Source organism: Drosophila virilis, chromosome 3 (assembly GCF_030788295.1).
Source record: "Drosophila virilis strain 15010-1051.87 chromosome 3, Dvir_AGI_RSII-ME, whole genome shotgun sequence".
Taxonomy (NCBI): domain Eukaryota; kingdom Metazoa; phylum Arthropoda; class Insecta; order Diptera; family Drosophilidae; genus Drosophila; species Drosophila virilis.
Window position 1 is genome coordinate 11,790,721 of NC_091545.1, and position 16,595 is coordinate 11,807,315.

Here is a 16,595-nt window from a genome sequence, read left to right on the forward strand (position 1 = left end):
GTACCCAGCCCAGATTTTAAGTATATTTGCGTTGCAAATAGCAAGCGCCGCGTACTCAAAGCTCAGCCCGGGCCTATGTATGACTAAAGGTGACCAAGTGCGACCAGTACTACCGGATAGACAGCTCGACGGGAGCCTAGGGTAATACACTGTGAGCTTGCGGGGCGAGGCGTTTGTGTGTAAAAGATAATCAAATTTTATTAGGCATTATAAAGATCTGCTTCCGTATTGTCTACCATATATAAATAGCTTTAGTCTCTCTAGTTGTTGTTTAAAATCAATTCAGTTTGGCTGGAATATGAGTTCAGCTACGACTTAGGCATATTTGGCCACCAGACCCGCGACAAAGGCAATGTACTCCTTCTGTGCAGCCTCCGTGGACTTGCCCTTCTGCTTGCCCCAGGCCTCCCACTTGGCCTTGCCCTTCAGATCCAGCAGACCCGGCTTGCTGGTCTCATTGTCGCCGACGGTGGCCTGCTTGAAGAGGGCATAGAGCTCGAGGAACTCTTCATCGCTGGGGCGCTTGGTCAGAGACTTCACCTTCTCGGCGGCGGCATTGAATTGCTGCAAGATGAAACGATTTATTAATAAGCTGATTAGCCGATTTACAGCCAACGACAAACTGCTGATAAGCTTTTGGGTTATCAATAAAACGTATTGATAGGGAATACACTATCATAAATCAACAGGTATTTTTCCTGCCACTTACCTCGGTGAGGGACATTTTAGATTTGGATTTTAATCTGCAAATAAGATTTGAAAACTTAATAGTTTATGATGCAACATTAATTATAAATGGACTAACAAATGACAATGAACTTGATGGGAACTGCTGCTCGCGATGCTACCATGACGCGTCCAGTTTCCCAAAGCTACATTAATTGGCGGGCATGACAAATGGACTGCCGCCAAATTGTCTGGCCAGTTGAACTTTGGCACGCATCGCACGATGCGAACTTTGATAACTTTTGAGGTCGAAGCGCTTAGGAGACGCCGCTGAGCACAACTTTCACCAGGCAACAGCAGCAGCAGCAGCCGTTGTGGCATAAAAATAGAAATTAATTAATGAAAATTATGGGACAGCGTATGCGAGTAGCAAAAGATACAAATGTATCTAACGCATCGCGTGGCTCATAGATTTTGGCCAGTCAGCAAATACCGCCAGAAATGGCATTGGGCGTGGGCTGTCTACGTGCCAATCATACATATCATACGCCTTTTACGGATTAGTTGCTCGCCTCAAACACTTTGTCGTTATCTGCCTGAGCTTTTGTTTAATGTTATTCTTCTTTGTTTTTTTTTTTTGTCACATAACATTGTATAATATGTCGTTTGTAAGTTTATTGATAATGCGGCAAACACTGGTCGAATTTCGAGCTCGTTCGGCTCGGACGCACTTACGCTGGATTTGTTGTCTGGGCGGTCGTAGAACTCGGCACTGTCTGAATCCGAGTCTCGATTGGACTTTCAATTTAAGTCTTTTCGCCGCTCGCGATCGCGAGCGACACCGCGGCAAAGCTCTCGCGATTCTCGAAACTGGGAGCGTCCATGTCGCAAGCTTTCCCAAGTTCGTCGAGTACCATCTGCTCATTCGTCGCTCTGAGCACTCTGGAGCATTGGACAAATGTTGTTGGGATTTGGGTTTTAATCGTTTGGAGCAGCACCAATCATTTGCTGTGTGGTTCGAAGTGCGACAGCTCCTCTTCTAATCGCAATTGCAGCTAAAAATATAAATAAAAATTGCCGTTGTCACGACTTCACACTGCATGGCTCTCCAGAAGCTTCACTTATCGGCGCCAACACCTGGCGATTACGCGGCGTATACACAATTTAATTGGCCTCACTTACGTACGGTCACGTATGTATGCGGATTAACGGATTAATAAGCACTCCTATGGACTTTAAACAATGACCCCTTTTAGTGGTTTCACTGTACTTTTCAACCATGACAAACCCTAGCTAAAATGATTGCTCCCATTTTGAAATAACTCTATCCTTAGGTTCGGTTCGGTTCGGTTTTCCACATCCACAGGTTTTGCTTGTAATCTTTGTTACTCATTTGGTTCTTCTTAAACCAATTTAATCTTGCCCCTGTTCTACTGGAAGTATTGTGAGACATAGATATTTTCATGTGTTCGCTACAATTTAAACTTTTTTTACATTGAATTTCATTGAATCAAACCATTTTTCAGTTTTGGTTTGGCTTCCTTTTTGTTAGTTAGAATTTATCGTCTTTAAAATTGTTTTACAATCTACCATTTTGATAAACTTTCTGTCAAATTGCAAGATGTTCATAAATTTAGATTGTAATATAAGAAAATATAACGTACATATACAAACATTTAGATTTGTTTAAATAGGTAGCTAGAGCTGTTTTTCTAACCTGCATAGGGTATTAAATTAAAGCTTGAGTAAAAGTTTTAAATGCTTAAATAATACCCACAATAATCTATTTATTACTCAACGATTCAATAATAAATAGATTTATTGCTCAATGGCCCACGCATATATCGTCTCTTATACTTCGAAGAGTTCTATAATTTAGCCGTGGCATACTTTAGGGGATTCGACTCTGTCAACTTCCAGCGGATGTGACTAAGTTCTTATCAGACATTTTGTCAAGCTGAAAAACGCTCCAAGATTCGCTTTCATATTGATTCCAATTTATTTATAGTCTTTTTTTTACTTAAATTTGCAGGAAGTAAGCTCTTAAGGTGATAAATGACAATACGCACTTGACTAGCCATTAAATAGTTTTTTTTTTATGGTCAACATAAAATCATTGAAAAGCTCTCGCTGTAATTAGCTGATTTGGTTGATTATTTTTAAATGATTACGGGTTTATTAACGTTAATATAAAAATACAATAAATACATTTGTTAACAACGGGCAATTGTGGCATGAATATTTGTTTTTGTGATGGGTTCACAAAAATCAACTAATGCAAACTAATTGAAATGCACATTTTACTCGTATTTGGCGGCGTATTTCTTGTACACCTCGATGTAGTGGTTCTTGGCATCCTCGGCGGTCAGACCAGCCTTGCTCTTCCAGGCATTGTAGCGGGCCTTCTTGTCCTCCTCCTCGGGCTCCTCGATGTTGCAATCGCCAACGGTGGCCTGCTTATAGTAGCCGTAGAACTCCAGGAAGTCCTCCTTGGTGACGTTCTTGCTGAATGCCTTTGCCTTCTCAACGATTTCCTCAAACTGCAGCGTACAAGAAACGAGCAAAGTTAGTCTCCGGCGATATCCTAGTTTAATATATATGTATATATATTTTTTTTTTGTTTCTACTCACGGTCAACATGTTGGTGTTTGGTGGTTTGTTATGTTTGGCGAACGAAAACAATGTGTGCCAATTCGCACCACCGCATAGTTATATATAATGGGCCCAAACATAGAGCCAATTGTTATTGGTTAATCTTATCAGCCCAGGAGACTCACTTTTTTTTGTATTTCCCATTTCCATTGCCACTGCCACTGCCATTCTCAGGTCCCATTCCCGATAAACCCAACACACTCTAGACACATACATCATTCTATCTGATTGCCTATGCTGATTAGGCATAGGTGCTACTGGCTACTAGCAGAGGAAACAAAAAAACAAACTCGTACGAGTTTGCACTTGCAGTTTGCCAGAAATAATATTAGTAATACATATATTCGCAATCAGAGAGCTGAGTGTATGTAGAGATATGAATATAGTCAACTTATGCACTCGAGCGATAAGATTAGCATGAATATTTTATGAGTGTTCAACGAATATACTTTATCGAAAAAAAAAAAATAAATAAAACGATGTATGAAACAAGTCAATCCTGTCAGTCACTAAAGATAAACTGGACGACTTAATTAATGAGTGCTGCTAGTGGTGGGGGCGGCGGGGCCACAGTTCACAGCCACGTCACCGCGACAGAAAACCTTTCGATCGAAAAGGTTCAATGATTCACGTCCAACAACTATCTTGGATCTGACAAACAGTTACGGGCCTTATCTATTGTGGTAGCTTTCCAGAATATTAATTAATAAATTTAGACCTCTGAAACAGCGCTCTGTGATAAGCCAACTATATAGAAACTGGGCGTGCAGCTGGGCCCAAATTTAAATTAATTAAATTGCATAAGACCTACGAATGGATAACTATATATATGTGCTAGTTGGATAAAATGGCACAACATTCTGCATACCCCACTTGACGCGCAACATGGTCAACTTTGAGCAAGCCGCCGAACTCGCCAAGAACTTCGCCAAGAAGCCCACGGACTCTGAGTTTCTTGAGTTCTACGGTCTATACAAGCAGGCCACCGTTGGCGATGTTAACATCGAAAAGCCGGGAGTGCTGGATCTGAAAAAGAAGGCCATGTATGAGGCGTGGAACTCGCACAAGGGCCTGTCCAAGGATGCTGCCAAGGAAGCATACATCAAGGTCTACGAGAAGTATGCGCCCAAATACGCCTAAACGATGAACAGCAGCAAGATTAAAAATCATTTTACATGCACAATAAATATTGAATCTTACCCAAAACAATCAACATAAACTCTACGTCAAAAAGCTTTTAGAAAGCCGCCTACGACTGTGGCATGGCCACAACGGCAGCAATTAGCGGCTTGGCCTGGCCCGTTTTCAGCAGCATCACGCGTATCTGAGAATTATCCGGCGTGAGGCTAGCCGGTGGCAGTTTGTCCATGGCATCCAGCACAGCGACAACCTCAAAGTCCACACGCAACGGAATGCCGGGCAGCACACTAGGCAGTCTGGCCACGGACTGTTGCATTGTGTAGTGGCGACGATCTGCGTGCAGCAGCACAGACAAATTGGAGGCCATCTTGAACGTGGATAGATTCTGCACAGTGAGGTAGAGCCGAAAAGCAGGTCCGCTGCCGCAGACCTCTGCTGAGAGCTTGACGGGCGCGTGTGTCAGATCACCCGAAATGGTGCTCTCCGAGGAGTTAATTGCATCTATAGTGGCACGTGCCGCTGTGTGGCGCAGTCGCCACAATTCCACCTGAAAGCTAGCATAGCTGGCTGCAAGAAAGGAAGCATTAAATGTGCTCAGATTACAGAGCACACACACATCAACATACATTTGGCCTGTTGTTTCTCCCGCGCCGCCTGCTCTACAAATATGGAGCTCTTCTTGGACTTGTCGAGAATGGCGGCATCCACAATCTTGTGCGGCACCCCCGAGTCCTTATTGGCCAATGCCAATGCTTTGTAGTCGGGTTCAAAACGTGTGATGCGTCGTAAAATCTTTATAATCATTTCGCCCGTCTGTGTGATCAGGGTGAGCACATGATCCTCCATGCCCATGCGACCATATATCATGCCAGCCACGGTCTGCGGCACTACAAATTCATCCACCTGATAGCGATTAAGAAAGAAAATCACTTTGCCGCCTTGCAGGGCGACGGCCACCAGTGTAATGCCCAGGTGTGTGAGCATCAGGGGCAAGATGCAAACGGGCGCCGCATCCAGTTGCATCTGGTAGAGCAGCTTACCGCGCTTCGAACAGCACAGGTAGCGATGCTCCATGGTGGTTATAACGATTGTCTGATCGATTGGCAGCAATTGCAGACCTGTCAACGGAGTGGACAACTTAAAGATCTCCTGCCCCTCGCTGCTGGACTTGCGCAGCAGATAGACGCCGCCATTGCGGGTGCCCACCACAATGCAAAAGTCCGTCTCGTAAGTGCCGTGCACAGAAATCAGACTCGGCACGGCTGTCTCATAGCTACAAGTTTTGGCCTGGTAAATCAAATTGAAGCCTTGCGGTTCCAGCACAAATATGCGACCAGAGTCTGTAGCCAGAACCAAGTGCGATGGCGGATTCACGTTGCTAGAGACACGTTTCAGGCAACACATGGCCACAATATTGCCCGTGCGGCCCACGGGCGAATCCTTGTGTGTGCTGACAAATGCCTGAAATGGTATAGAGATGGATATATATGATACAATTTATATGGAACGGCTTACGGCTCGCTCATCTTCGGGAAGCTGCAGTAGCCGTTGCGTTTTACGCGACAGTTTGGCGTGGTCAACATCCTTGAGCAACTGCAGCAGTCCGTCGTGTGCTTCGGCTTTCATGACGGGCAGCTTACGCCACACCTCCAATTCCAGCTCATCGGCATCCGAGGCGGGTATGGTATACTTGAAGTAGGGCTTCAAATGGCGATAGAACAGCACTGATTCTGCAATGGCTACGGCTATCACTGCAGAATGAGAAAACAAAACAAAAAAGTTGCATTGTAATCGGGCAATGACTGGTGTCCACATGCACACCCGGCGTCTTGGGCTCCGATTCGTCAATGTAGAGGCTCTCAATAGCCGTGGGAATGCCGGGCAACGGCTGCTCTTGTTTTAGTTGCAGGCCGCGGAATACTTTGAGCTTGGCACTGGGCGCCTCGTTGTCCTCCAGTGAAATGTCAGCAGCCAGCAGCCGCACGTAACCATCGCATTGTACGTCGCTGAGCGTCATGCAACTGGACAAAGTTGACAGGAGCTGGGGCGCTTCATCCCCAATGTCGACGTGCAGCCAATTGGATACCGATGCAGTAGCCATTGTATTCAATTTTTATATTTCTAGAGCAGTCTTAAGATAACCACTTGCACAGGCAGTGAGAAAATTTAAAGATTATTTATTGTCAGATTTGTTTTGGTTTTTCCTGCTTAGCAACGAGCTCTTTTTAAATTGCGCCAACAATTGTTATCGATTTCACCATAATATCGGTGCATATCATCGTGGCTCCGATATATTCGATTCATATCAAAGTTAATAATTTATTCGAGTATTACAATTGTTTTATGATATCAAATCAAATGAACATTGGGTTTTCTTATGGCCGCATAACATCTAAAGTGAACACAAATGAGCAAAAAATAAATAAATAAAAAATATAACTATGGAACTGGAACTAGTTTGCTCATTCACATAGAGCTTGCAGCCCTGGTACGAGCGCATTTTGTGTGAATGGTTAAAAGAAGCAAAAACGCGAGCAACGCGACGAATGTAAATTATAAATAACAATAATTTAGTGATAAGTTGATAGTTGGTGCCATATATGCAAAGTGATGACGGCACATGAAAACGAGGTCCAGCTTTTCAACCGGGGTGAGAAAGTCCTGTGCTACGAGCCCGACGAATCGAAGGCTAGGGTCTTGTACGACAGCAAGGTAACCCACGCACACACACAGACAGACATGCATACACGCACACAGCGACAGCGTGCCGAAACGTCAAAGAAAAATGCCGAACACGAGGTGGCTGTTTCGATTTTTCATCACGAAAAACTGCTCTTTTCTATAGGTTTTGGCCGTGTACGAGCGAAAGGACGCTGCAAATCTACGCTACTTTGATTACAAAATCCATTTTCAAGGCTGGAACTCATCCTGGGATCGAAATGTTCGTGCCGCCAGTCTGTTAAAAGACAACGAAGAAAATCGCAAATTGCAGCGTGAGCTGGCAGAAGCCGCACAGCTACAAAAGTGAGTAAAATACGCGTGTGTGTGTGCTCGTGTGTGTGCATGTGTGTGACCGTTTGTTTACAATTTTCAGAACTGGCGGCTACTCGTACAAAGACTCTAAGACTCCGACGTTGCCATCCAGCAAGAAGAAGCGCTTGGCCAGAGGTGGACACGTAGAAGATCCCACAGCCGATCCCCTAGACATATCGCTGGCACATTTGCCGGCGACACCAAAACCCGAACTGCCGGCACAACAGAAGAGAGGCGCCCGCTCGCGGGATGGCAGTGGCAATCGGTCGCGGGATGGTAGTGGCAATCGGTCGCGGGATGGCAGTGGCAACCGGTCGCGGGACAACAGTAGCGGCCGCAAAAAGCAGCGCGACAAGTCGAAAGGCGGTGATAAAAACGATGATGGTGAGCGAAGATCTGCTAGATCTCAGTTTAGCCTGCATGTCTCACCTAAAGATACGCACACAACTGATGCAGAAAAACGGATCCATCAGGAGGACCGTGTGATGCTGCGCATCAGCGAGCGGCTGCGCGAATACATGGAATACGACTACAACATGGTCTGCAAGCTTGAAAAGCAGCACGCATTGCCCGCTCGCACGCCCATTGTGACCATATTGGAGAACTTTGTGAAGCAGCGCGCCGTCGAGCTGGCCATTGGCATCAAGCAGGACAGTTCTCGAGCCCGCAACACTCTGAGCCGTAATGCGCGTATGGAGCGTGAGTACGATCGTGTGATGTCCATGTGAGTATTCGGTGTTACATGAAAAAATCCTCACTTGTATTATGATTCCATTTGTGAGCTATTTTATTTGATCAATTATTTGATCTTCGCAAATTTAATCATTTACCTTTGCTCTACAGCGTGTGCATGCTGAAGGAAGTCGTGGATGGGTTACGCATCTACTTTGAGTTCCACCTCGAGGACCATCTGCTATACAGAGAGGAAAAGGATTATGCCTTGGGCTTCCTCACCGACAACAACATGAAGAACTGCAGCCTGCTATTAAACAAATCCTACGAATTCATTAATCCCAGCGGTGATAATGAGCTCATATCCATGGCTGGTAATGTAAATGGCACAAATGGAGTCGACGGCCCTCTACTTGGCGACATCGAGTACGAGAATCAGCTGCAAAAGTGCCTTCGATACATTGAGAAAAATAGCGCAAAGAATAATATTGCACTAGCCTATACCGCCGCCTACAAGCTGCCCATGGAAATGCGCGGCTTTCTCCGCGAGACCTTCAGCTGGAGTCTGCTGTCCGAGGAATCGCCGCCGGAGAAATCTATAATATTTGGAGCACCGCACTTGGCGCGCATGTTAGGTGAATTGTTGCCCACACACTTGCATTTTTGACGATAATTATTTAACTGACCTCCCGTCCTGCAGTATTATTACCCGAATGTCTCAATGCCTCGCCCATATCAAATGAGAAACTGGTGGATCTGCTGCCACATCTCGACTCGTTCATTAAGTAATTGTACAATCAAATGCTGTTGCCATGGTTACTAAATTTCCTTATTTTTTTTTAGCTACCTGGAGAACCATAAGGAATGGTTTGACAAACAGAACTATGTGGATCCTTTGATAGACCAGGGAGAGAATTATCTGTTTAAGAATTTTAAGGAACTTAGATCTCCGCTAAGCTGTAGAAAATAGTTGCACCACCAGGTATATCTTCAATGCTGATTCAAACTTAATTTCGTATAATTTAAATTTTAGACAGCAATAAGAGGCAGAAGGCAGCATATCCAACCCCATAAAGAATATACATTCTCAATCAGCTTCAATAGTCGAGTCGATTTAGCTATGTCCGTCCGTCTATACGCCTGCCCGTCCGTCTATACGCCTGCTCGTCCGTCTATACGCCTGCCCGTCCGTCTATACGCCTGCTCGTCCGTCTTTACGCCTGCTCGTCCGTCTGTACGCCTGCCCATCCGTCTATCCGCTAGCCCGCGTCTTTGTCCGTATGTATTAACGCGTCGGTCTCAAAATCCGCGCTGTATCATTTTTTGATTAGTTGTCGCGTTGCCCAAGAAATTGATATCGAAATCCTAATTTTGTTGAGCTAACAGAATTTGATACGTAGATTCTAGAATAGTGTATACAGATCAAGTATATGTATAGAGTTTTCCTTTTTAAATTTACTTTTAAAAAGTTTAAAGCAAACGAGCTCGTAGCGCGAGCCAATGGTTCAGGGTATTCCTTAGTCGGGAACTGCCGGCTAGAGTCTCTCACTTGTTTTATTTTGTTTTAATTTATTTATTATGCATTTTAAAGCTTGATTTTTTATTTAAGAATTGTAGTTTGTCATTTTTTTTTATCAGTACCAATATCAATACATATATCAATTATGATTTTGGTTTTTAACTACACAATTTGTAAATAACGCGCGTCTATAAAAAGAACTCTCCTACACATGTATAATCGAATAATGTCTAAAACTAGATGTTAATGTTAATATGAAAAAGACAATTTTTAACGTTTCCTTTCTTTTAATACTAAGTTAGAGTTGAGTAGTTTTACTAACTAGTATTTTTTTTTTTTTTTGTTTTATTTTTGTGCTCAAATACATATATATATTTAAGAATTTCAACAATATTTGTCATGCCTTAACGATTAGAATGTAAGAGGTCCTTGGAAACGATGAAAAGTGTGCAAAATATGTGAAAAACCTTTTGGATTGAAACACATTTGTGACGAATCCACGACGCACCTGTTTCAGCGGTTTCTCAATCTGGAATATTTTACGTGTGTACTTTGGAATGTGCTGGAAATCATCGGACCCATCGTTGGACCCACTCTAAACTAGTTGCTACTTGGTGTATAACTGCTCATAAATAACTCTGGGAGCCATGGATCGGGCTTGTGCTACTTTAACAATAATATGGAGTAGTTTGTGCAAAATCATCCTGCCTAGAAATTCGAAATGTTTTGTATTAATTTGTTGTTTGATGTCGTTTGCTTGGACGGCTTAGATTAGATGCGTTTGTAACTTGTTGTCTTTGTTCAATGAGTTTGTAAACTTGGGACGTTAACTTGGACGATGCCTCCTATTCCTATTCATCCGCGACTTCACTTCTGCCGCTTCGTGGCGCTGCTCGCCGTGGGACGCATAAAACTGCTGACGGAACGATTACGCTGCTGTTGCTGCTGCTGCGGCGGATTATTGTTATTGCTGCTCTTGGACTGTTGATTCAGCACATTCTTCACCAGCATCGCACTGCGCGCCGCTGTCAGTCGGGAAGCGACAGCTGAGGCTGTGGGCGCCGCCGTTTGATTCTCTTTAAAGCTTGTGCTGCTGCCCAACGGCTGTGCCTGGGCGCTGCGCTGACCGGACGACAGTTTGCTGCGCACGAGTATCACGCTGGGACCCACACTGGAGCCGCTGCTGCTGCTGCGACTGGCCGGCACGCCCCTTCCGGCTGTTGGACGCGTATTCTGTGCGGCCAACGGCCGTTTGCTGGGCGATGAGTCCACGGATACGGTGGCGGTGCGCTGCACTGCGGGCAGACGCCTAACCACGGTCTGTGTGGATGCGCCGCTGTTGATGGAGGACCTCGAGGAACGTAAACTGTTGCGCGAGCTGCTGCGCTCTACGTCGCGTTGCTTGGGTGGCGCGCCCAAAGCATAATTGGGCGCAAATTGTGGCGGCTCGTGTGGCGATCTGCGTACGCCCGTCGACGAGGATGATCGTGTACTAGTAGGCGTGGCACTCAGCAAGGGGCTGCCATTGGGCATGCGCAGCGGCCGGCTGGCGGAGAGGCTGCGCTTCGGCAGCGCAGCAGTTGACGTCGCCGTCGTCGTCGCTGGCATTTGGTTTTGTGACCTCTGGCTGGCTTGGACTGGATTCGTTGAGCTGCCGCGCAGTCGCGACTGCTGCAGTCGATCCGCCAGGCGGCTGCCCATTGCGCTGATGCTGGTGGTGCTGGTCTTTTGCTTGGAGAGCGGCCGCGAACGCTGCGTGGGTGCATCATTGGCCTCGTTGCAGGAGGAGTTCGTGCTTTCACCTTTGCCGTGCGAAGGCGTGTCCGATACCAGGCTTTGCGTCTCCTCGAAACCCTCGTCGTTGAGCTCGTGATGACCGCTGGCGCTTAGCTTCAGTTTGCTCGGAGTCAGATCACGCGGCGGACTCCAGGGGCGCTCTGGTGTGCCTGTGGGCGATTTTAGATTTCGTATGGCCTCGCGCACATCCTCCTGGTTGATGGAACTAATGTGTCGCCCCACCTTCTCCAGCTTGGTAATGTTGCGTGCCTTCTCCGGCTGCGGTTCCTCCTTTTGCAGACGACGTATCTCACTGGCGCTGGCGGATTGTTTGATGTCCTGCGTGGGTGTTATTAGCTCCTCATTGCCGCTGCTGTAGTCCGTGGGTCGCTTATAGCGACGCGTACGACGCGCCAGCGCGTATCTATCGAAGTGACCCGGCACATCCTGCTCGGTGGCTGCTGTGCTGACACTGCTCTTCTCCTCCGGCGCGTGCTTTGGCTTATCCGTCAGGCTGACCGTCACCACCGTGGTGTTGGGTGTGGCTATGACACGTCGCGTCACCGGCGGCGTCTCAATGTTGTCCGCATCAATCTCCTTGGAGTTGGCGGACGTGTACTGTGACTCGTTGTGACTTTTGTGATGATCCAGCAAACTGGCAAAGGTGTCATCCTGCGAGGGCGACTTCTCTACCGGCTTGGGCTCCACTCTCACGACCGCTTCTGGCTGCAGGTCCATGCTGGATGGACGCCGCACATAGATCTTCAAGCGGTCCGTATTGCCATCGCTGCCGCCCAGCTTTTGTATGGACTTGCGGCGATCCTCCTCGGCAATGGATTGCAGCGGACTGGCACTTTGTTGTGTCTGCTCCTGGGAGCGTTGCCGACGATATTGGCGCAGTTCCTCGGCGGTGGTCAGATGCGGTTGTGCCGACTGTGCCGCATCCGCTATGGCCTGTATATTGCCCACCACGTCTGTGTGCTCCAGCGTCTGCGATGGCTTCCAGTCGGCATAGACGCGCTGATATCTGCTGGTGGAATGCGTTTGCTGCTTCTCCTGCTCCAGATCCTTGCTCTGACTGTTAGTTGGGTTAGTGATCGTTGGAGTCGTCAACGGCGTTGTTGTTGCTGGCATTATCTTCTCCTCTGGCAATGGATCCAGTTTTCGTTCGTTTTCTATAAGAATTGTGATGGGGATTAGCTAAACCAGGATTACATCCAGCTGACTGCTGCTTACCAGTTTCGTTTTCGAGCGATCGCCGATTCGCATTAACCAGGCGACGTTTCCGCTTGTATTCCTCGTTCTGTTTCTCATCGTTTTCGTTGGACTGCAGCCAGGTTTCGATTTTCTGGCGGAATTCACGGGATATTCTGCGGGTCGATAACGATTTTAGTATTTTTTACCTAAATTTCTTAAACTTAACTAAGATAATGATTAATTATTTTATTTTATTTACACTATATTTCTGTACTCTTTTAAAGTGTATTGAAATATTGTTCTGAAATGCGCCATACAAAAAACAAAGCTGCTCCTCTTGTCCGTCTGTCAGTCCGTCCCGTCTGTCTGTCCTTCCGTCTGTCGGTCCGTCCGTCCGTTTGTCTGTTTCCACGCAAAGTAGTCCATTAGGTTTGAAACTATTGTCTTGAAACATTATATGGGCCCATCTTTCTGTCGCAGGCATCACATTTGTCGGAAGTGGTCCGATCGGAACAAAGGAAAAATTTGTCGAAGAGTAGGTTCTTGCATGGAAAACCTTTCTGCTTATAAGGATTTCTCGGCATTTATTGGTTAAGCTATGATTTCAGCATCTTAGCCAAATCTTATCAATATATAAATATTAGAATATATCAGTCGAAAAGGGTATTAAATCTTCGGCGTAAGGAATATCTCTTTACTTTCTCGTCTAAAAACAAATTTTTGCAATCATAATTAAAATTTGTAAAGCAAAGTTTTCTTTTCCAAAATCAAATCTTTACAAGGTTTAAAAATTTTTTTTTTTTCAGAAATATTTCCATTTTTTATGGTATTTTTTTAATATTAATTAATTAATTTTTGAATAAATATAGCAAATACCCACCTCGGTTTCGCATCCTCGTGCGCTGCGTGCGTTTGTTGCTGTTGCTGCTGGAGACTCGTTGGACCATTGCTGATGGGCGTATTCGCTGCCGTTGTGGGCGTGGCCGTGCCGCTGCTGGCCAGCGGCGATTGCAGGCGATCATGCGACAGCTGCTGCTGCTGCTGTTGGAGCAGCGGAGCCGGAGAGCTGGCGCGCTCCCGATCAAGACCAAAGTCAATATTAAGTAGATCCGGACGCTTGCGACTCGAGCTACCAGAGCGTGCGCGTCGTGCCCAGGAGCGGTCTGTTAGATGGATAAATTCAGCTATGAAAAGCGGCAGTAATAGCTACAGAAACCGGGAACACTTACCCAGACTGCCGTAGGCGGCCTTGCGCTCGCGACTGATGTGGCCGGGGCCATCGTGTGGTCCGGTGGAGCTGCGCAGATACTCCATGAGGTCGTCCTCGCCGGCTAGCACGCGACTGGGGCGCCGGCGTAAACTGCCATTGGGTGTGATGTCTGGCGAGGCGCTGTACTCCTGCTCGAGCCGTATGAAGCCGTTGCTAATCTCACCCGAGCCCAGCTGGCGTCTGCTGAGCGCGGGGCTGGCGCGCGGATCGAACAGGCTGTCGCCCAGAAATGAGTCGGAATCGGAGACGGGCGTGCCCGCTTGGCCCACTGCAAAGGATAAGGATCAAGGAATAAAAACAATATTCCATTATAATAGACTACAGATACGTACCTTGCCTGGTTCGTTTGGCCATTTGCTCCATCCGGATTCTGTTACGCTCCTCCGCCAGTTTCTCCTGCTGCACGCGTCGCTCGTTCTCCTTGATGGCCTGCCTAAATTTATCACAGAAGCTCTGAAAGATCTTGAAGCACTCCTCCAGCTTGAAGGTGGCCGCATCTTCGCAAAAGAATTCAGCCAACTTGAGCCGCAACACATCCACCTGCTTCATGCCCGCCTGAAGCACCGCCATCTCCGAGTCGGCGGCAAGCAGAAACTCGGACATCTGCTCCTTTATATCCGCATCCGTGGCGGGCAGCTCAATTTGCCTTGTAATCTTCCTGATCCGAGTCTCCAGAGTGCCAATCTCGCTCTTGATTTGCTCTGAGGTGGTTCTGTGGAGTAAGGAGGTGCTCTTGTGAGTGTGCCTCTCGAAGAGATGGTATTCCTCCCCCCCACTTACTTGCTGGCATTTTCGAGGGTATTCAGCTGCGTGGTGAACTGCAGTAGCTCCGGATTGCAGCGCTCCACCTGAAGGGCCACAAAGTGTATGAGATTCATGCCCGGCTTGTTGGCCCGGATATCTGTTAGCTTCTGCAGGGAAGAGAGCTTAACGCCGGCCGCATTGCCTGCATAGCCGCCGGAATTGAGGAAATTGCCAGCCACAACGACCATGTAGAGCACCTCCTGGAGCGCCTTGTTGTTGAGCAGATTATCGCCCGCATAGAGCATGGCATTGATGCAGGGCTCCAGATAGGCCATATTGGCGGCAAACTCCTCCTTGAGCAGCATGCTCTCAATGCGCAGCTTGTAGCTATGTAGGAGAGAGGGAAAAGCTGATGAGGCAGAAGCTTGGATTACATTTCGGTTGGGCAACTCACTTGGGCACCTCGAGCAGCTGCAGCAGAAACTTCTCGGCACTCCCCAGACGCGACCGGTCACCATTGAAGCTCTTCAGCATGTCTAGCTCATCGACCTCAGGCAGTATTTTGAGCAATCCCAGCAGTCGCTCGGCGCCAATCTCCTCGTGCGCGCCAAGTCGTATCAGCTCGATGATGTCCGTGCTGCTGCTGCGGAACTGACGCAGGAAGATGTTCACGTTCAGGCTGCGCTTGCCGTCCAGCAGCGTGATCTCTGTGCTCTCCTTCTTGCCCTTGCGGTCCAGTGTGTCCTTACCGTTACCCGACGACGGCTTGCCGATCTTCGGACTGGGCTTGGGTGAGCCCTCGCCGCTGGTGGGCTGCTGGCAAAAGAGGCCCTCCATCTCGTTGAAGTCAATGTCCGTTTGGTTGCTGTCGCGGTGCACATTGGCCATCTTGCTCCAGATATTCTCCCTGCCCAGCACCTTGTTATCCGGAATCTTGCCCCAGTTGATGGTCTTCATTTTGGCCTTGGGCGCCGGCGTATCCTGCTGTGGCAACAGCACAGCCGCTGCCGTTTCGGGCAGCGGCGTGATCGGACGCAAAGATGGCGGTGGCGGCGGCAGCGGCAGTGCCTTCCCATTCGGCACGGGCGGAGGCGGCGGCGGTGGTGCAGCGCCATTAACTGTAATCGTTGCGGGTGGCGGCGGCGGCGGCGGAGCTGGTGCAGGCGGTGGCTTTGACGCCACCACATGCGGCTGTGAGGGCTTCCTTGTTGGACTGCTGGCATCACCCGACCGGCAATTGGGGCAGGTGAACTTTTGTGTGCTCTGATGGCGCTGCAGACGCACCGCATCATCCGGAGACTCGAGCAGTGTGGCGCGATGCACCAACCGCTCGGTGGTGTCCCAAATAACGTCGCTCAGCGGATCCTTCGAATCGATGCGCAGCAGATGCTGCAATATGCTAAGAAAGGGCCCCTCCTGCGGCTTGTCGGCCACCTGGCGGCGAGAAGAAGCGTATTAGAGAGCGAATTTTGTAAGTCAACATTTAATTAAATTAATCAAAACTTGTATTTTCATATATGTCAATCATTGCAGGAATATAAATACCACGACTTATGGAAACAATTGAGAGTCTCAGTTCTTACCACATCTGGATGCGAAAGGGGTAAGTCATAGAGTTTAAAGCTTAGTGGCCCTATAATGGGAAGGCGAACAGTTCCAAGAACCCTGTCTCTGTGAAGGCATTTACCTTAAAAAATACCTTCGAAATGCATTTAATTCCTTATTTAATTGCATTTGTTATCTTGCCGTTAGCTGGCACCACTGTGTTTTTGGTAACATTTCAAAAGTTTACATTATTTAATAAGCTCTCGATCTATGGGCCTGATACTTATTTCCTTGGTATGACAGGTTGACATTTATTCCAGTTCGCGTGCAATGTCCGGGTTGGCATTTGGCATTGCCTAGCCTTGGCTTAGCAGGCCCCTG

The 16,595-nt window shown here is 47.4% G+C and overlaps 6 protein-coding genes across 10 annotated transcripts in view; 2 read left to right on the plus strand and 4 right to left on the minus strand.

Moving 5' to 3' along the window:
- Window positions 1-172: 172 nt before the first annotated feature.
- On the minus strand, window positions 173-1,511 carry Acbp2 (Acyl-CoA binding protein 2). The gene is made up of 3 exons (XM_002047176.4): window positions 1,402-1,511; window positions 710-743; window positions 173-564 (listed from the first exon to the last, which is right to left on the minus strand). The coding sequence occupies exons 2-3, from the start codon at window positions 722-724 to the stop codon at window positions 316-318; spliced, it is 264 nt and encodes an 87-aa protein (XP_002047212.1). The 5' UTR covers window positions 725-743; window positions 1,402-1,511; the 3' UTR covers window positions 173-315.
- A 1,299-nt stretch (window positions 1,512-2,810) lies between these two features.
- Window positions 2,811-3,436, minus strand: Acbp6 (Acyl-CoA binding protein 6). The gene is made up of 2 exons (XM_002047177.4): window positions 3,298-3,436; window positions 2,811-3,206 (listed from the first exon to the last, which is right to left on the minus strand). The coding sequence occupies exons 1-2, from the start codon at window positions 3,304-3,306 to the stop codon at window positions 2,967-2,969; spliced, it is 249 nt and encodes an 82-aa protein (XP_002047213.1). The 5' UTR covers window positions 3,307-3,436; the 3' UTR covers window positions 2,811-2,966.
- A 720-nt stretch (window positions 3,437-4,156) lies between these two features.
- On the plus strand, window positions 4,157-4,536 carry Acbp4 (Acyl-CoA binding protein 4). Its single transcript, XM_002047178.4, has one exon. It carries the CDS (start codon window positions 4,204-4,206, stop codon window positions 4,456-4,458), a length of 255 nt encoding a protein of 84 aa, XP_002047214.1. The 5' UTR covers window positions 4,157-4,203; the 3' UTR covers window positions 4,459-4,536.
- Window positions 4,537-4,567: 31 nt separating this feature from the next.
- On the minus strand, window positions 4,568-6,836 carry BBS1 (Bardet-Biedl syndrome 1). The gene is made up of 4 exons (XM_002047179.4): window positions 6,280-6,836; window positions 5,974-6,209; window positions 5,085-5,919; window positions 4,568-5,025 (listed from the first exon to the last, which is right to left on the minus strand). Exons 1-4 carry the CDS (start codon window positions 6,557-6,559, stop codon window positions 4,568-4,570), a joined length of 1,809 nt encoding a protein of 602 aa, XP_002047215.3. The 5' UTR covers window positions 6,560-6,836.
- A 115-nt stretch (window positions 6,837-6,951) lies between these two features.
- Window positions 6,952-10,474, plus strand: msl-3 (male-specific lethal 3). Of its 4 annotated transcripts, none has more exons than XM_032435488.2 (7): window positions 6,952-7,170; window positions 7,304-7,482; window positions 7,553-8,215; window positions 8,335-8,798; window positions 8,864-8,948; window positions 9,007-9,145; window positions 10,063-10,474. In XM_032435488.2, exons 1-6 carry the CDS (start codon window positions 7,069-7,071, stop codon window positions 9,131-9,133), a joined length of 1,620 nt encoding a protein of 539 aa, XP_032291379.1. In that variant the 5' UTR covers window positions 6,952-7,068; the 3' UTR covers window positions 9,134-9,145; window positions 10,063-10,474. The 4 variants fall into 4 exon arrangements, with proteins under 4 accessions (XP_032291379.1, XP_070064307.1, XP_032291378.1 ...); XM_070208206.1 differs by having other exon boundaries at window positions 10,098-10,474; XM_032435489.2 differs by having other exon boundaries at window positions 6,953-7,170; window positions 7,553-7,875; window positions 7,948-8,215; window positions 9,007-10,474.
- The window catches only part of form3 (formin 3), a 36,625-nt gene continuing 29,761 nt past the window's right edge, over window positions 9,732-16,595 (minus strand). For both annotated transcript variants that reach the window (XM_015175243.3, XM_002047181.4), the window contains exons 6-12: window positions 15,124-16,103; window positions 14,706-15,056; window positions 14,258-14,637; window positions 13,885-14,193; window positions 13,536-13,818; window positions 12,695-12,828; window positions 9,732-12,633 (exon numbers count right to left, since the gene is read on the minus strand). In XM_015175243.3, the coding sequence (XP_015030729.1) occupies window positions 10,550-12,633; window positions 12,695-12,828; window positions 13,536-13,818; window positions 13,885-14,193; window positions 14,258-14,637; window positions 14,706-15,056; window positions 15,124-16,103 (4,521 nt within the window). In that variant the 3' untranslated portion in view covers window positions 9,732-10,549. The remainder of the gene's footprint in view (window positions 12,634-12,694; window positions 12,829-13,535; window positions 13,819-13,884; window positions 14,194-14,257; window positions 14,638-14,705; window positions 15,057-15,123; window positions 16,104-16,595) is intronic.

Bases quoted from the DNA above. Each gene is read 5' to 3' on its own strand.
- Acbp4 (XM_002047178.4), top strand. From the start codon at position 4,204: ATGGTCAACTTTGAGCAAGCCGCCGAACTCGCCAAGAACTTCGCCAAG.
- BBS1 (XM_002047179.4), bottom strand. From the start codon at position 6,559: ATGGCTACTGCATCGGTATCCAATTGGCTGCACGTCGACATTGGGGAT. The intron at 6,210-6,279 runs GTGTGCATGTGG...CTCATTCTGCAG, and splicing joins ATCGGAGCCCAAGACGCCGG to TGATAGCCGTAGCCATTGCA. The intron at 5,026-5,084 runs GTATGTTGATGT...CCTTTCTTGCAG, and splicing joins GGAGAAACAACAGGCCAAAT to CCAGCTATGCTAGCTTTCAG.
- msl-3 (XM_032435487.2), top strand. From the start codon at position 7,069: ATGACGGCACATGAAAACGAGGTCCAGCTTTTCAACCGGGGTGAGAAA. The intron at 7,171-7,303 runs GTAACCCACGCA...TCTTTTCTATAG, and splicing joins GGGTCTTGTACGACAGCAAG to GTTTTGGCCGTGTACGAGCG. The intron at 8,799-8,863 runs GTGAATTGTTGC...CCCGTCCTGCAG, and splicing joins GCACTTGGCGCGCATGTTAG to TATTATTACCCGAATGTCTC.